At 42.2% G+C, this 18,150-nt stretch overlaps 3 protein-coding genes across 5 annotated transcripts; 2 read left to right on the top strand and 1 right to left on the bottom strand.

The window, feature by feature from the left end:
• The first annotated feature begins 5,128 nt into the window (after positions 1-5,128).
• LOC113227646 (E3 ubiquitin-protein ligase TRIM33) lies at positions 5,129-7,403 on the top strand. Its single transcript, XM_026460609.1, has 6 exons — positions 5,129-5,138; positions 5,206-5,345; positions 6,288-6,471; positions 6,536-6,692; positions 6,762-7,059; positions 7,134-7,403. Exons 1-6 carry the CDS (start codon positions 5,129-5,131, stop codon positions 7,266-7,268), a joined length of 924 nt encoding a protein of 307 aa, XP_026316394.1. The 3' UTR covers positions 7,269-7,403.
• A 1,504-nt stretch (positions 7,404-8,907) lies between these two features.
• On the top strand, positions 8,908-13,044 carry LOC113227666 (glucosamine-6-phosphate isomerase). Of its 3 annotated transcripts, none has more exons than XM_026460634.1 (6): positions 8,908-9,116; positions 10,390-10,670; positions 10,817-10,999; positions 11,121-11,305; positions 11,683-11,856; positions 12,894-13,044. In XM_026460634.1, exons 2-6 carry the CDS (start codon positions 10,445-10,447, stop codon positions 12,960-12,962), a joined length of 837 nt encoding a protein of 278 aa, XP_026316419.1. In that variant the 5' UTR covers positions 8,908-9,116; positions 10,390-10,444; the 3' UTR covers positions 12,963-13,044. The 3 variants fall into 3 exon arrangements, with proteins under 3 accessions (XP_026316419.1, XP_026316420.1, XP_026316417.1); XM_026460635.1 differs by having other exon boundaries at positions 10,376-10,670; positions 12,161-13,018; XM_026460632.1 differs by having other exon boundaries at positions 8,909-9,116; positions 12,161-13,018.
• On the bottom strand, positions 13,033-18,038 carry LOC113227665 (replication factor C subunit 2). The gene is made up of 4 exons (XM_026460631.1): positions 17,567-18,038; positions 17,264-17,485; positions 13,416-13,652; positions 13,033-13,343 (listed from the first exon to the last, which is right to left on the bottom strand). The coding sequence occupies exons 1-4, from the start codon at positions 17,924-17,926 to the stop codon at positions 13,116-13,118; spliced, it is 1,047 nt and encodes a 348-aa protein (XP_026316416.1). The 5' UTR covers positions 17,927-18,038; the 3' UTR covers positions 13,033-13,115.
• Positions 18,039-18,150: the final 112 nt, after the last annotated feature.

Here is an 18,150-nt window from a genome sequence, read left to right as displayed (position 1 = left end):
GCCCGCCTCTGCCGCCAGCGGGCGCCGCAGCGGGGGCCCGCGCACGCCCTCGCCCGCGCCGCCGCTGTACCCGGCGCACGCGCAGCCGCAGCCGCAGCAGCAGCCGCAGCCCGGCCCCCCGCACGCGCCCCGCCAAGTGGCACATCCCGCAGCACAACCTGCCCAACGGTACGTCCCTCCCGCTCGCCGACGACGACGGCCCCGCGTTCGCCGGCCGAGTGGCGTAGAGTATTTGTTGTACAGGTTGTTGTGAGGTTGTTTGTACAGGTTGACAACTGAAGTAGTCGTGTCGCGAGTCGGACCTGAAACGCCGCCGTGACCGTGCCGCTTCTTATCCTCGGTAGCATCACGAAAATGCTCGGCTACGAGCCCGATTGCCGCTTCTAATAGTTATTTGTTCGCGAGGAGCCCAAGATTGAAGCGCGAGGGAAGCGAGTGGGCCAAAAATAAAATCCTGAGCGTAGCGAGGGTTCCAAGTCACGAGACGCAAAATAACTTCGCTACCGAGTGAAACAAACACCCTTTTCATCTCACTATAGCGGAGAAAATGATAGATAAGAAAGGAAAACAGTTGAACTATAACAAAATCAGTTATAGTTGCCAATTTATTGTCAGCAATAATAAGAATGAAATAGACCAACGGATTTATATTACATAAATAATGTACAACAAATTGTGATAAACGCAGTTAAACGTGTCATTATGTTTTTTTTTTTCACCGAAAGACAAAGTTAGGTGCACCACAGTTCATCGACAAGTTCGAACTTCAAAAACGTTTTCCACGCTATTTGCGCGCAGATTTGTAATGAGAAAGAAAGCCTTTCCGTGGTAGTGAGGTGAAATTGTACATTACTGCAGAGGCAGAGAAGTAAGGGATTGCTGAACAAGTTTATTAAAGACGAATCAAGCAATCTCCGTTCCCGCCGAGGCTTGTATAGTGCTTTTCTCGGGGTGTCCGTCAGGACTGGACCAAACGAGATGTACAAATCACACTGCTCATTATTCACTACCTATTTTCTACTATTTAATACTTTTATTGACATATTTTCTACCTTTGCGCCATAGATAACCTCCTAACAAATGCCACCTGTTGAAAATTTTGTACTGAACCAAGCTCACCAAATTCGGAGGAAGGCAAGAGACGCGGGGAATGCAATTAAGACGTTCTGATTCGCTAGTTCATGGTCGAACTAGAAATGCACTCAAATTGCACTTACAGCTAGTGATGGCAATCTTTATCAGTCTGCATCCAATTAGTCAATAAAAACGATAATATTGTAAAACAAATTATTAAAGTCTTCCATGCTGATCTGGAAGCAAAAGAAAAGCATAGAATGTATTAGCTACTTATGATTTCGCGCAAATCGTAAAAGCCGACTGAGGGCCTGGGTTTTAATGATGTCCTATATGTAGGCGACATGCTGGCAATCTACCTATTTAGTGTACTAAGTTACACTAACATTTTAATAAAAACGTTTGCTAATCGTGGCTAAAGTGGGTTTGTCTTACTCAAAGCTAGGGAGACAGGCGTGACGGTAGTATGTATGTAAATTATTGAATGACTTACGACAGCAGGATTGTATTTAGATACCGGAAAAAAGGAATTGTAAGAAAACAAGGTACTTAAGTATTATAAGTTGTCGTATTTACAAAAGCATGACTAATGAAATTATTATGGCGTTAAGTATGTATAACGTCATAATTGAAGGTTTAGGTCATACAATATAAGGTGATAAGTTAAAACATACATTTGTTATTCATTGTATTACGTTACAAGTATAACTATTAATATAATCAAAGATGACAAAATAATATATTACCAAAAATAATTTATGTAACCAATTTCACACGAAATCGAACAATAATAAACAGTAAGTGTTATCTATAAACGTAGTTAAAAAAGTAATATACTAGTAATATTTATTATATTGATTAAGATGACGATCTCAAATCTTCCCAACCCTAGTGTTACACGTGTCTTCGACAAAAAGAGACGCTTAATTATAAGATCATAATAAAAGAAAGATACCTGTCCGAAAGACATCAACGAGATATCAGTTTCCTTTGTAGTTGTTTAGAATTAGCCATTTTAATTTCACCTATGCGAAACTTGTAAATAACGTAGTTATAACTTACCGGTGAAAGGTGATTCCATCTCTTTGACAGTTTGAGGTCTTGGATGTTTTTCCACGCCATTTCACGGCACAGATAGTCTTTTAATTAAAGAAATGAAGTAGCCAGCCATTCTGACGTCAGGTTGGCTGGACCACTCTGGATATTTAACTGCCTCCGTGGCCGAACGGTTGCCACGCAGAGGTTCTGGATTCGATTCCCAGGCCCGGAGAAATATTTGTATGGGATACATTTAGTTCTGTCGTGAGTTTGTGTGTTACGCCCAGTAATTTGTGGTTGTCTATGTGTGTCGGAATGGTTGGCCACTTTAGTTCTTTAATATTTCCGTTAGCGCAAAGGTATGTCAAAAATATGTCAATAAAGGTACTAAATAGTAGAAAATAATGTAAAGCACAGTTTGATTTGTATAACTCGTTTGGTCCAGCCATCCTGATTGACACCCAAAGAGAGGAAGATGTATAAGAAAAAAAACATTAAAAGTAATAATAATATATATTATTTTAAAATAAGATATATTGTTACATATTAGTAGTCTATAGTAGTCTGCTGAACTTCACATGATGTGGTTCACGCAAAGTTTCCTAAGTTTTCATGTATCTTACTTTGCTCGTAGCCAGGAACAAGTTTTCCATGGCTAATATTATCTCTTGTTTTAAATTAAGCGGAGCACAATCAATTACTATATTTCCGTTACCGCTCTTCTCACTAAAACTATTTTTTTCGACGAAAATACAGAAGGGCGAAAAAACAGAAAAAACTACATACCCAAAGTACTTTAGTTTATTTTACCGCCTTTTCTTTTTAAAAAATGTAAGCAGTACAGGTAGGTGTTTTTAATTCTCGCTGTCACGAACACTGAGCAGTTGGCTGTATGAATTTTTCTTTTGCTTGTTTACGTATTTGAAGACTATTTCTCAAAATTTTTGTACATTTACAAAAAAGGGGTGTGCCCCGAAATAGTACACAGAAATCCTATGTTGTTATTCAGTCATACAAAAATAAATAGGAACATTTTAAAGAAAAACACGTTAGTTTTTTATACTACGAATAACGAACAGTGTAATCTTATTATTTCATTAATTATTTTAACTTTTTCGTAACAATAACTTTTCACACTTCATACAAAAATAAAATTACTCCTTACCTCAAGTGTTTGTCACTTCATAAAATACGAAATGTCACAATAATAAGGTGCACGTATTTGTATTACAGACCTTGATTGAATTTAGTTTCTGTATTAACCTTCCGTTGGTCGCACTCTTGCGCCGAACATAAGCAGTCGCGTGCGGTCTGTGAGACCGCAACTTTACGCGTTTGGTTTGAGAAGACAAAATGAATATTTTCATGACGACGTTATGTGACACATGATAAAACTTTTTTTTTTTAATTTTTACTTATTAGTTTAAGTCTACAAAAATACAAAATTTTAGTCATAATGACAAAAAACAACGTTAAAAATCAACAAAATAAAACAAGACGAAATTTTGTATCTTAGTCGTTAACAGGCACACTATAAAATTATTACCAAGATCAATCAAAATTATCATAATAATCATTTTAAATTATCATATAATACAATTTTTTGGAACACGACCGGTCGCGCATAGAATTTGAGACCGCAAACACAAATAAAGACACATGTGCGCTTGTAATGAATGTTGCAGGGCTACTAAGCGGAAGTACCTCAATCCCTCGAGGATATCAAGGTCGCACAATGGTCTATTGTTTATAGTTTTTGTTTAATGACTAAAATAAGGTCGCTGCGGTCTTTGAGACCGCGCGCTACCGCTGGAAGGTTAAAGGATTTAATATGTGGTATCATAGTAAAAATTTAAGTAATATGCCCAAAATGAGTCATACCAATTTACTTTTCTTTCGTTACGCTTAATTTCCACTTTCACTTAATTTCCGAATTCATCCGTTAGATTTTTGCATGGGCACCACTAGTATCATCCTTATTGGCTGTTGGTTTGGCGTCCTCGGCCATATTTTTCATGACAATCAGTCCAAACGTGATGGTTAATACATTCGTAACGTTAATAGTAAAGAACTTTTTCATGATAAGCTGAGTCTTGATTTATTTATCCCTTCGTAATACATGTAAAATAAGCGTATTACGTTTGTAATATCAGGTTATAACAAACCATTGGCATTTAATAACTCGATTATGATCATTTTGTACTATTATTTCGTAACATTTTTATGCATTTTTATTACATAACGGGATAAAGCTGAGTGTACACAGTTATTACCCGACTTCGACAATGCTAAAAAGAATGAGTTTGGCATTAGGCAGATATGTCAATATAGCGCATAAATTATTGTAATTCTGATAAGTTGTAAGTATATAACGAAATAGCATTTATCTAACAAATAGTTGGCATTTTAAAAAAGTCCCCTTTCAAGGTCGCATAATCGATCAATTGACCCAAACTATAATTTTCTTTTTTAGGAATGACTCCAAAAACAAATTGAATTACTTCAGATATTTGAACTTCCTATGGAATAGATGCTGATGAACGATGAAGATAGTATCTACCTTTAAATGTTTAAGTACCAATTGCGTTAATTATGATTAGAGCATAATTTTGTGATTTAAGTAAGAAACCTAACTGTATTTTCAAAAATAATATTAGTTTTAAAATAAAAATATATTTCAATATTATTTATTATTTGCTTTTTACCATATTCATTGATTTATTGCCATCTATTGCTACTATTGCTTAATGCCATAGTGATTAAATTAATTATATTTTGCCAATGTTATAATAGGCTTAATGTTAAAATTGTTTGTAGTATTTCGTAACATGCTTTTCGTTACGTGCAATTATTTTGAGAAATAGTCATTAGTACTACATAGATTTAAAAGTTTAGAGAAGTGGACAGTAACGGATTTTCACACATATTTTGCAGGCCTTGGCCGGGAAGAAGTCGCACGATCCATAAATGACAAACTTTTCGTGTTCGTTTTTAAAAAGTAATCCGAGCGTGTTCAATGAGAAAAAGTAGTATTCCTGCTCCTACGATTTGGTCCGTTTTCGAAGTCCAATAATGACGGGCGCATTTCGGCAGGAGGCTTGGAGGGCGTGTCGGGCAGCGGCGGCGGCGTGGAGTACAAGATCACGCTGGGCCGGCCGCAGGGCGCGGCGCCGGCGCTCGCCAGGCCGCTGGTCTCCTCCACCAACCCCAAGACGCCCAGCCCCAGCCTCAACGTAGGGCCCTGACGCCGGCGGCGGTGCACGAGCCGTCCCGCCGCACAGTGGGCCCAAATTGATAATTCTTGGACATAGGAATAATTTGTGGAGTATCGAGCTAATTATTTTTTATGTGATATAGATAATAACATTCTTAACAACTTTTATTCTTGTATAATTTCTTGAAAAGTTGATAGTTTCGGAGAAAATCTTTTTTTTTTTAATGGAGAAATATACATTTTATTTTTTATCTTAAAATATACAAAAATGTAATGTGCGTTCCAAACATTTTCTATGTAGAAACAATAATCCGTCGGCATATACTTGCGGCTTAGTAAGTAAATGTGCGGCAAAATTGCTAACGCTTTTATGTGCGTTTTTAACAAAATACAATAAAATACATGAGCTACGATTAAAGAAAAATTAATTTTAGAGAATGTTGTAACAATAGTACGAAAGTTAAGTAGGAACTAGTATATTGCGTTAAAAAATAAATAACAAATCTAAAATGTTGCCATCTTTTTACTCCAAAAGTCGCAACTACCTGCAGATGGATTTTTTTTTTCTTGATAGAGAATGATTGGACCTCTATCAATAAATAATGGTCAATAAACCACACACATTATATTTTCCTACATTTCGAGATAAAAAATAAAATATTTATTTCTCCAAACAAAAAATCTAAAAATTTTATTCTCTGAAACAATCAGCTTTTGAAGAAATTACATAAGAACAAAAGTTATCAGGAATGTTATTATTTATCATATGAAAAAAATCAGCTCTTAAAATATCTCCATACAAAAAAAAATTCTCTGAAACTGTCAACTTTTAAAGAAATCATACAAGAATAAAAGTTCACATAAAAAATAGCTCGATACTCCACAACTTATTCCTATGTCCAAGAATTATCAATTTGGGCTCGCTGAGCTCCGGCGCGACTCTGACCGCCTCTCCCCGCAGGGTGCGGGCGCCGGCCTGGAGCTGGACAAGCTGTGCGCCGAGTCGGTGCAGGACCTCATGGCCACCATCGCCAAGCTGGACTCCAACGGCGTGCAGGTGGTGGCCGAGCAGCCCTCCGCGCCCTCCGTGCCCCCGTCGCCCGCGCCGCACGTGCACTCGTCCACCGACGCCGACCTCGCGCACGGTGCGGCCCCCGCCCCCGCGGCCCCCTCGCCCCGCCCCGCCCGCTGACCGCGGCTTCTGCGCAGGCAAGGCGGCGGCGCTGGCGCTGGCGGGCGGCGCCGGCGACCCCAACGAGGACTGGTGCGCCGTGTGCATGGACGGCGGGGAGCTCATGTGCTGCGACAAGTGCCCCAAGGTGTTCCACCAGTACTGCCACATCCCCACCATCGAGAAGCTGCCCGAGTGAGTGTCGCGCCGCCTCCGCGGCACGCGCGGCTCTCGCGGCGGTACTGACGTGTCCGTGCCCGGCAGCGAGACGGAGACGTGGCAGTGCCTGCTGTGCGTGAACTTCGCGGAGCTGCCCGAGGAGGAGCCGGCGGCGGGCGGCGCGCTGACGGCCCGCCAGCAGAAGCTGATGGAGCGCGTGACGCTGGAGCTGTACTGCCAGTACGAGCTGTCGCTGCCGCTGCGCGAGGCGGCGCCCGACCGCGCCGGCCTGGACGCCATCCGCGCGCGTCTGCAGCCCAACGCGCCGCAGCGCTACCGCCACGTGCACGCCTTCGTGGCCGACTGCCGGCAGCTCTTCCGCGCCGCCTGCCGGCGCTTCCCGGTACGCGCCCCGCCGCCCCCTCCCGCCCCCGCGCCCCTCCCGCCGCCGCACTCACCCCGCGTCCTGCTCCGCAGCCCGAGTCGCAGATGTACAAGGACACCAAGCGGCTGGAGGAGTTCTTCGACCTGCAGCTGGCCAAGTGGCTGCCCGAGTTCGCCTTCTGGAGCGGCGAGGGCGAGCCGCCCGCCAAGCGCCCGCGCGTCGACTGATCGGCCGCCGGCCCGCCCCGAGTTGCCGCTCCTGCTATCGCTCGCCCTGCGCTGCGAGGCCTCTCCCGACACGCGCCGATTCAACGCGGCATAGGTTCACTTTCACCGGAACATTTTCGACGAACCGAATGTTTGCACCGAAACCGGCAGGCGTACGGTGGTGTACCGCCCGGCCTTTATTTATTGTCGTTGTACGAAGGAAACGTAATATGAATGGTAAATGTTAGTTGTGTGACGTTGGTGTTTGTATAATGATTAAATTGAATAATCGCACTCCGCTAGACCGACGCGGTCGCGCTTCGGTCGCCTATGTTAGCGATCTTCTGTGATATCGTCGCCCCCTGCGTACGCGCAGACGCGCTCCTCACGATTACGCGTAATTTTGTAGGTATTGATAATTAAGCTCTTCTTATTTTAAGTTTTCCTACCGAGCACCGCGGTCCCCGCCAGGACAGTCCGGCGAGTCGGGCCGCGGCGCGACAGGATTATGTGGCGTTTTTTTCTTTCGGTGTTCATATTTTTATATCAATTAATTTAATTTAAGAAATTATGCTACATTTTTTTGTGACTGCCCGTATCACGTTTATGTTAAGTTTTAGATTTGTATTAGAAACGAATATCTCTACCTTCTAGTGGTAAAAATTAAATTCAATGTTCCATGTGTGTATTAAATATTTTATAATTTTTCTATTTTTAAGTTACAGACAAACGCAAATACTCGTTTGTAAAGAAAGATCTACACTACTGTATTTTTTAAAGTAAGTCTTCTTTGTTGCATTTGCCCTCTTGAACCGCGCGCGGTACGGAGGAATCCAAACTGATGTCAATTTGATTCGATTGGCCCGCTTGCCACTCGAACAGACACTGGCCCGAGCCTATTGTAGTGCCGCCATTAAAGAAATAATAACAACTGACGTAAGAGCCCGTGCACACGGCGTATTTTATACGCACCGACGACGCGCATTTCACGAAACATCGCGTCATCTGCGCTGTAGTGAATCGAGTCGCACGCGCGCAAACATCGCGTTGCAAGCAAGAACCTTATAAATATACTCCACCGGAGTTTACAGTTGGAATTTCATCTAGTTGCTTCATTTAAAAAAACTAACTGAAATTAACAAACAGAAGTAAACTTAAAACTATCTTTTATTAAAATGAGCGATACAGCTACAGCGCGTCTGCGGTGCATCGTCGTCGTCGTTCGGCGCGTATAAAATACGCCGTGTGCATAGGCTCCAAGGTGGGGAGTTTCAATCCACAAATGAAGCTGCAATTGTTACTTACAAATAGTTCATTATTTTAACAATTTTGGTGATTGCAGCGATTAGCGGAGAATCACAAACGAGTCAGACTCGTCTTAGCATAATGATTGATTGATTGTATGTATAGTGCGGTACGTATCTGAATCCTGATGTTTTAATTAGACAATCTCTTTATGAGTATTATTATTATACATTAGAAATAAAATATCATTTATTGGATTACAACTTGTTTTATTGTATGGAGATTTAATTTCCTTAACTTTTTTTGTAGCAAAATTTTTTACAATAGTTTGAAACGCATACCGCCAGTTTTACTAAAAGGTAGAATTTGCGCTAATGTGGCAGGCAGCGGCCGCGATTGGGCTGTTCTGTCATCGAGCTGTCAAGTAAGCGGCCTCCGCTCGCGCATGAACTCGTGCCGCTGCAGTCGGCTGTTATCACGTAAAAAATCGACAATGAATCATTAACGCGTCGTGTTTCGGCGACACTGAACGTCGTCACCACTTTTTTGTTGCCAACTCAATACGCCTACTGCATACTGAACAATAATAAAGTGCCGCGCATTATCAATACGAGACTTCAAGAGGTGAGTGACCGCTTAGAGGTTAACGACCCGCCAAAATGTAATGTCGAACTTGGTAGATCGGTTGATGGCACATCATAGTAGGTAGGTATTGTACATTTTATGTGCAAGTGCCATTTGTCACTTACGACGGCATTGAGATTCCGTTCTATTCTGTCAACTCGACGAACAAAAAATACTGCAAAAATAATAGGTGTGATATGCCTGAGCAAATAAATTATCGTTGTCAGGGACGTTACAACCGCTAAGCGTCAACTATAAACGACAAGCTCCAGCCAGTGCACTTGATTGATGAAAAATAATCTGCGATAATAGTACCAGTGTCTAAAATTAATATTTAGGTATGTCCATACATACATGATTTGATAAACTAACAATGTTTGCGCTTTCGTCGTTAGTCGGCCCGAGAAAACAAAACCATTCTCCGTTTGCAGAGGTCTTTGACCTTTTATCTCTGAATGATTGCTCAATTATTTAAATAAATAGTCAACTGTGTAGTGACTTGTTATGTTTTCGCTTCATCAAGTGAATTAGAGCGGTTACACACGGCGACTTTTAGCAGCGACACAAACGCGCGTTTGTGAAACCCGCGATTGCAACGCGTCACTTGCGATTGATGCCTGTGAAGTAGCAACGATACAAACGTGCTACTCTATCGACGCAGTTGCTAATGTTGAATCATTAAAAACGTGCATCGCGTTTATATTGCTGCTCACTTCACGCATGTATGTAAAGGTAGACGATTAGAGACTGCATCGCGACTGGATCGGTGCAGACGCGCTGCTAAAAATCGCCGTGTGTAACAGCTCTTAATGTTATACATAGTGCAAGCAACATTCACAATTATGATTGTTCAGTGCATTGGTCATTTTCTTAAAGAATTTATGTTGTAGATGTAGGTACATATATGATGTAACACAACGAGTCCAAACATACTTCACTATACAAGCGATTGTGGTGATGATAAACAATTTTAGCAAAATAATTTGGTTTCAACAAAGTGTGCGCGGGCAACGAATATTATTTTTTTAGGAAACCAAAATTATTTGATTTAAAATGGGGTCGCATAATTTTTGTGACACTGTTATGGATAAATAATTTCAATATCATATACCTTTCAGTCTTTATGAGTTTCTCGAAAAGCGATTCATAATTTTTAGCAGCAATGATTGCAAAATTGCGTCATTTACTAACGACGTGTTGTGAGTGAACGTGATTAAAATGATGAGTCTATTATCAAAAGATCTAATTAGAAATATAAGTCTCCTCCTTTCAGAAGGCTATAAGGAGACGGTAGGCATCAGCAGGCGAGTGCACGGAACGGCGATAGAATGCGGCTCATCATCCTAGAAGACGCGAGCGTGGTAGCGGAGTGGGCAGCGCAGTTCGTGCTTCAGCGCATCAACGAGTTCGCGCCCGGCCCTGGCCGCCACTTCGTGCTGGGTCTGCCCACTGGCGGCACGCCACTCGGCATGTATCGTAAGCTCATCGAGTTTTACAAGGAGGGCCGCATCTCCTTCAAATATGTCACCACCTTCAACATGGACGAGTACGTCGGTTAGTATTACCTCTACCACACAGGCTCTAGGCATGGTTTAACGAGCTGCTTTCTGCAGTAGACTCGACGCTGTAACACCCGTTTTGCTAGGGTAGGCTGGTGCGGTATTAAGTAATGAATTGTTTTAAATTACAATCTATTGCAGGACTGCCTCGAGCTCATCCCGAGTCGTACCACTACTACATGTGGAACGAGTTCTTCAAGCACGTTGACATCGAGCCCGGCAATGCGCACGTGCTGGACGGCAACGCGTCCGACCTCATTGCTGAATGTGGCCGCTTCGAGGACCTCATCAAGCAGGCCGGAGGAGTGCATCTCTTCATCGGAGGTGGAAATACCGTTACGGCCATAAGCTTTGTACCACGTTCATCACGACGCCTGAACTAATCGTGTATGGGTAAACAAACATACCTTACAGTAGTCAAGCTTGTGACGTTGTCTGGGTGCAGGCATCGGTCCGGACGGGCATATCGCTTTCAACGAGCCGGGCTCGTCACTGGTTTCGCGCACACGCGTCAAGACGCTGGCTTACGACACGCTCGAGGCCAACAAGCGCTTCTTCGGCAACAACATCGCCAAAGTGCCCAAGCAGGCGCTCACCGTCGGCGTCGGGACGGTCATGGACGCCAAGGAGGTTACACCAAAATTCACTTCTTTTTGGTTCTTCGGTTTAACTTGTGCCACGTTTGTTGGGCATTACTCTTTATTTTACATTCTATTTGTAAGTAAAAACTGAAGCGAAATAATATTGTACCAATTATTTACTGCTTAAAAATAATTTTTAGAAAAAAATATTTTTAAGCAGTGCTGCAGGATCTGTAATTTGGTGAAAACATTTCAATTACAACAAGAGTTTTTCAGATTTGGTAGGTCCTCTGTTGAAAACTAACAGGTTAAGTTTAGGGCTTACATTTCTACTTGCTTCTTTACAAAACCGCATGCTTTATTTGCCGACCGACTTCGATTCCACGTCGTGAATAGGCATCTGTGTAATGGCGTGGCGCTGCGCAGGTTATGATCCTAATAACGGGTGCGCACAAGGCGCTGGCGCTGGCGAAGGCGGTGGAGGAGGGCGTCAACCACATGTGGACGGTGTCGGCTTTCCAGCAGCACCCGCAGTCGCTCTTCATCTGCGACGAGGACGCCACACTCGAGCTGCGCGTCAAGACCGTCAAGTACTTCAAGGTACACACACTTCCAATTTATTAAAATAAATAAATATAACTATTGGCGTCTATCCATTAGATTTTTTTATCAACTTCGAACTAGCACACATGTAGTGCAGACCGGCGCCGGCGCCGGCGAGGGCATGGCTTGGGCCTCGGGAGAATGCGCATGTACCAAATTTGCTTCATTTGGATTATATTCCGATATTACGCGGTGGAGATGATTTCAGAAGGTACGCCCGTTTGAATGTGGTGAGGCGGTCGGCGCCAATCGATAGGCAGAAAAGCTGAACGGGGAATGATGTATATCGCTGTCGATGCAGGCGCTGAGCGCGGAGCACCAGAAGCTGATCGCCGACACGCCCGTGCCGCTGCAGCGGCATCTGCACTAGCGCCGCCCCCCGCCCCCGCCGGCGCCCGAGCACGTTGTCTTTGTAGGTCGTTTCCACTGACCAGGTGCTCAAGGTCGACCAAGGCATTTTAAACTAGAAATAATCACTACGTACCCAAGGGCTCTCTTGTTGACGGTAACGGTCCGTTTTCTACAACGGACCGGTGCCCGTCGCCCAATTGCAGTGAACCACGCCAGTTTACATGAGTGTCTTCACGACCGACGCCCAGGACGGATAGACGATTCCGCATCCAAACTATAACTAAATTATGGATCTTGATATAGACATGGATTTATTCATTAATTACTTTATATAGTGGAAAATAGACCTGTGCTATGGGACAAAGCTACACAGTTATAAATATAAGCAGATTAATTTTACGGCATGGAAAGAAATCTGTACGATTTCAAAAGAGAGCTTCGAGACATTATCTGATCAATTTGCTTTTCTTTCTAGTCGACATTAGAAACGTGTACACTCACTTCTTGTTTAAAACTGAACAGATGTTAGGCACGGAAGCGTCTTCTTATTTTAATGAATCATTAACAAAGACGAACGTTGGGCGCCGGTCCGGTACCCGGAAAAAGAGCGACCGTCAACAAGATCCTTCGATTAACATCCCGGTGCTTTATTAACCCGTACCCATGTCGCTGCGCGTGCACAGAGCCTGATGGTGGAGCACAACAAGCTGATCGCCGGCGCGCAAGCATCCACGCATTCCAACAATAGGTAATACTAGGTATAGTACGCAAAGGTTATAATATTGTGATGTTGAAACTTTTTATACAGTTCATAAAAATAAAAATGATACAAATGGTTGCATTCGGTTTTATTTACATCAGTTTCCGCACCCCTTACTATTCCGCTAGACAGAAGCACTGCAGCGTCAGCAGTCCGGCGGCGCGGCCCCGGCGGCGCGGCAGGCGCGGGCCAGCAGGCCGGCCAGCTGCAGCGGCGAGCCCAGCCCGTCGGCGACGCGCAGCTGCGCGCGGCCCGCCTCCCGCGCCAGCGCCAGCCGCGCGTCCTCGCCGGCGTCCAGCGCCTTGCTCACGCGGAACACGTTGCTCAGCACGTCCTCGGCCGCGTAGCCCAGCTTGCTCAGCTTCGCCATCACCTGCGACGACGCGTCTCTGCTCGCAGCGGCCTCGCCTTCGCCGTTTCAGGCGGCGAAGGACGCGCGACGCACCTTGCAGGCGGCATGGATGTCCCGTTTCAAGCACGATTCCAGCATGCTCTTGATGAGCATGGGGTGCGGCTCGTCGCACACCTTGAAAACGTTGTCCGGGCTGACGTGGCCGAAGCCCTGCGCCGTCGACTGTAGGTTGTTCAGTGCGGAGCGTAGGTCGCCCTGTGCCGTGAATACCACTGCACTGACGCCCTCCTCGGTGTATGACAGGTTTTCCTTTTCGCAAACCTCTACTAGCTGGTAGTATCATAAAATGGATTCATTTCATTTAGCATTATATTTGAATAGAGTGTAGCTAGTGATGAAACAGACTTCAGTTATACTGAGAGACTTGATGACTCCAGTTTTTTTAGACGACTCTAAACTTGGTCATGCACACAGACATATATCTAGATAGACGCCGCAAGCGTAAGTACTTCGCGTGCCCAAAGTAAGCGAAATTCACTTACTTGCCGCTGCTACACTTCAGACCGCTCTCGATAACCGTCGAGCGCAGCGTAGATAAACACCAGTCGAAAACTCAAAAAATGCATAATTGTGCCATTATAAACTGCAAAAGCAACATAACTGCGGGTAAACGGGTAAACAGGGACGTTTCCTTCTATGGGCAAGTGATTTTGTATGAATTTCGAGAAAACAAATATGCAACTCAGTGTATGCCTCATGTTTGTAATACATTGCGGCTTTTACTTGGTGCCATATATTTGTGATCCTTTGTTAATACGCCATGAATATCGAATGAACGCACTTTTGCATAATGCATTGTTTCTGTGGTACGGCCTTTTTGACCAAATTTAACATTTAGTGATGTATACGTTAGGCAACACTGTTCTCGATTCTGATCGATTTTGAAAACAAAGGGACGAAAATTATTATGACCTTAGCAATATTATAAAAATATTCTATAACTCTTTTGTTACAACGTTTAGTACCGTTTCGTTTTTTTTTTTTCAGTTTTGTAATATCTATTATCAGTAGTATCTGTAATTTCGATAATTTTTACAGCACGTCGTCTCGAATGTCCGAATATAGTGAGCAAATAATTACAATTATTACTACTATTATTATTACTATTATTTAGTTATTACGAATAATACAAAAAAATATATAATGGAAAGAATTAACAGTGCGCTGTTTTTACAAAACCCTGGAGTTGGTCAAACGTATGAGTTCGTTGCTTTCGAGGACGAAGGTGGTGTAGTTTATCCCACCTAAGATGCTATCCAAATATGCAGAGTAGCAGAGTTAGAAATCCGAGAAATATAAACAAATAACAAAAATTTCACACGAGGCCGTCATTAAGTAAACCTTTTCTGATTAATAAGATGTTACCATATTTTGTCAGTAGTAACATTTTTATTTGTCTTGCCATTCACCAATTTGATAAATCACCGAATTTGATCAAACCATCTAGTAAATTTAATGAAGGCAGTTGCAAGTTCATACATTGACGTGTGTTTTCATTATTTAAGTCAATTGATAAGATCTACTACAAATAGACAGTTATATAATAAGCTTATATTATTTCAAGGACAATCATTTTAATATTTGAAGTTGATTAAAAATTATAGTTTAAATTATTATGTAATAAATTGTTTTTTAAAACAACTTGTAGTAAAGGACATAACTATCTTGTTTTGGTATTTTTCAAATGTTTTAATATTTCACGACTACTTGTAATCAACGAATACTTGAATCGATTAATTAAATGGAATACGTGTATTCCGTTCAATCAATCGATTTAGCGCGGAAGGATGTTTCCCATCACTAAATAGTTCTTGTGATGTCATGGTGGATACATAAAATGTGACACGCTCGGTTTTCATACAAATTGCTGTACTTGAGGAGTCTATCTAGATATATGTCTGTGGTCATGCATGTTATTCAATAACTCTAAAGCTAACATGTAATGGAGTTATACCTCTTTTATGTGTTATTGACCATGATATATAAATAAAAATGAAATAGTATTTTGTATATAAATCATGTTTGTTTATGACAAAAACTATTATATATTGAACCTTTTGGTGTACGTACAGTTATATACATGAGATACCTGACCCCTAATATGCCCAAACCGACCTTTTGGTTCTGAGAGCCATCTTACGTCTCGAACAAAGGAAAAATTAAAGCAATTTCCACTTTATTGTGTAAGCAATACAGTGGAGTGCTGCTTGAAGATAATCAACATATATTTAAAAACAATACTAAATTTCGTCATTTAACTTCCAAGTAAATTGGATGAGCGGCTTGTTGTATCAACTGCCAGTTACAAAACCCGTGTGGTTCAATTCCACAAGCACTGATTTGTTTTAACAATATATTTCTACAGCATTGTTTCACTTTTCAATGTTAACGTCGACAAATCACAATATTTATTCACTAGAAATTGCCTAAAGTAGATAGGCTAGATATTATTAATAAAGCGCAGGACGGGTATGGATATATTAACAAATCACGAAATCGCTCTGCAGTTTGCATACGATCTTGACTTATGTGATTGCGCATTGTTCCACGTTTCGTTCGTATTTGTCTATTCAGTTTTAATTACTTTCAAAGTTATTTTCGTGTTTTAATATACCGCACTTAACGGAATTATTAAAATTAGAAATTAATGTTCTGCATGAACAAGACTTGGACATACCTTACACCTATCCAGACGTTAAAAACAAAAAACAATATTTAATAGCCATAACCTTGTCATAGCTAAACAATATTTTATTTTTAAAGTGACTCGAACCATGCATGCCTCAATTTGCAAAGTAATCCTTATACCGTTTGGCCACGACGGCGTTACTAAAGCTGGTTGAAATTTATGTTCTGTATTTAAGTAAGAACCATATGTCAAAGATCAAATTCGCTTAAAAACTTTCTTAAAATGTCCTTCACTAATGAGACAACCAGGGAGTCATACCAAAATAAATTTTACGGCGTACGGGTTAAAGATTGAGTTTGTTTAACAATTTTCTTCACATTTTTGTGCTCAGAACCAAAAGGTCGACAAATTCGGCTTGAGGGGTCAGGTATCTTGTGCATATGACTGTAAGAAAACACATGTTCTAGCACACAACCTGGTAAAATTTGTTTAATGTCTGAGTATAGATAAATATACTTGATCGGAGGTGCCCAGAAATAGGGTGAGTGGACAAAGGTAGATAGTTATAATGATTATTCTGACTGATTAATTTCATAAAATAAAAATATTTTATTTCCTAATTGAATGATATATTTTTTGTTTGTAAATATACAGAAGTGCGTATTTGACCTCCATCTCACCTGGTGAAAAGTGGCGATGAGGGTGAAGATAGAGCATACACACCTAAATATTGCCTATTCAATCTTGCCTTGAAAAGTTGCAAGTCATAGTGTTCAGGAATAAAACAGCAGGTAGGGAATTCCACTCCATAGCTGTTTGCCATATAAATGTGGAAGCTTGGAGGAATCACTTTGTGTGTATCTTTGGAATATCCACAACATAGAGTTGGAACCCAGGCCTATGTCTAATCCCCCAGTAATGGAAAGGCGGAATTAAATAGTGTAATTTCTCGCACACTTTCCACAATATATCATGTAGAGAATGCCGATAACGGCGGTGTGTTCAAAGCTCTGCAGCTCATCTCTACTAATTCCGAGTCACAGTGTGTTCTTTTAGTCCTATAAGCCTTTTAAGTACTGACTTAGGTTTTTCTTCCTGGGGTTAAGAGACTTTGATTAAAATTAGTTGAAAGCTGGTAGTCATGAGGTGTTAAAAATTAGTCAAAGTTTTTTATAGGTCTACACAGGAGTGAGTCTCGTTTATCAGTAATTAATGTAAGTGTATGTGCAAAGAATGGTAGTATTGGTAAGACCTTAGCGAGTATTTGCGCGTCGGTGAGCCGCGAGTAGCGCAGCACGGCGCACCGCGACTGGATAGGCTCGATAATCTTCTCGCTGTTGTTCGCGGCGAGCGCGAACCGCGTCGTGCTCGAGTACAACTCCATAGTGCGTCGCAGCGCCTGTTGTGCGCCGTCCGTCATACTGTCAGCCTCATCCAGGATCACGATCTTGTGCCGCCCCGGTGGCAGCGTCACCTACGCACACCACAACGCATTACAGACATTGTTTATAAATTTACATCCACCTTTACCTTAAATTATAAAATATAATTATACCTTTTGCTGTGCAAACATCTTGATCTTGTTCCGGACAACGTCGATACCACGATCGTTGGAGGCGTTGAGCTCGAGCACGGCGTCGCGGAATGAGGCGCCTAGCAAAGCCCGCGCCAGGCACAGGATGGTGGTCGTCTTGCCGACGCCGGGTGGGCCTGCGATGATGATGTTTGGCGCGTTGCCGGTGCGCGCGAACACGGCCAGTCGCGACACGGTATCCTCGTTACCAACTATGTCCGTGAACGTCTGCGGGCGATACTTTTCAATCCATGGCAAATGTCCTATGGACTTTGTTGAACTCGAAGCAGTTTTTGGCTCTGGTTCATCGACTTCCATAATAGTACCTTCGTTGTCACTCATTTTGTCCAATTATTAAACGTTTTAAAAATTAGCAACTGTTACTTTTACATTGGATATATAAAGAAAACTGATTTTAAATCACTGAACACTACTCACAAGATTTGGTTGGATCTATCTTTCTAATTTCTAATTTGTATTTGGATACGCGCAACCGCGCACACAAAATAAAAAGATAATCGCACAAACTAATAAGAGATACTACGTATCAGACGAACCACTCCCCT

Source organism: Hyposmocoma kahamanoa, unplaced genomic scaffold (assembly GCF_003589595.1).
Source record: "Hyposmocoma kahamanoa isolate Upper Pololo Valley unplaced genomic scaffold, ASM358959v1 212, whole genome shotgun sequence".
NCBI lineage: Eukaryota > Metazoa > Arthropoda > Insecta > Lepidoptera > Cosmopterigidae > Hyposmocoma > Hyposmocoma kahamanoa.
This window is presented reverse-complemented; position numbering and strand designations above follow the sequence as displayed.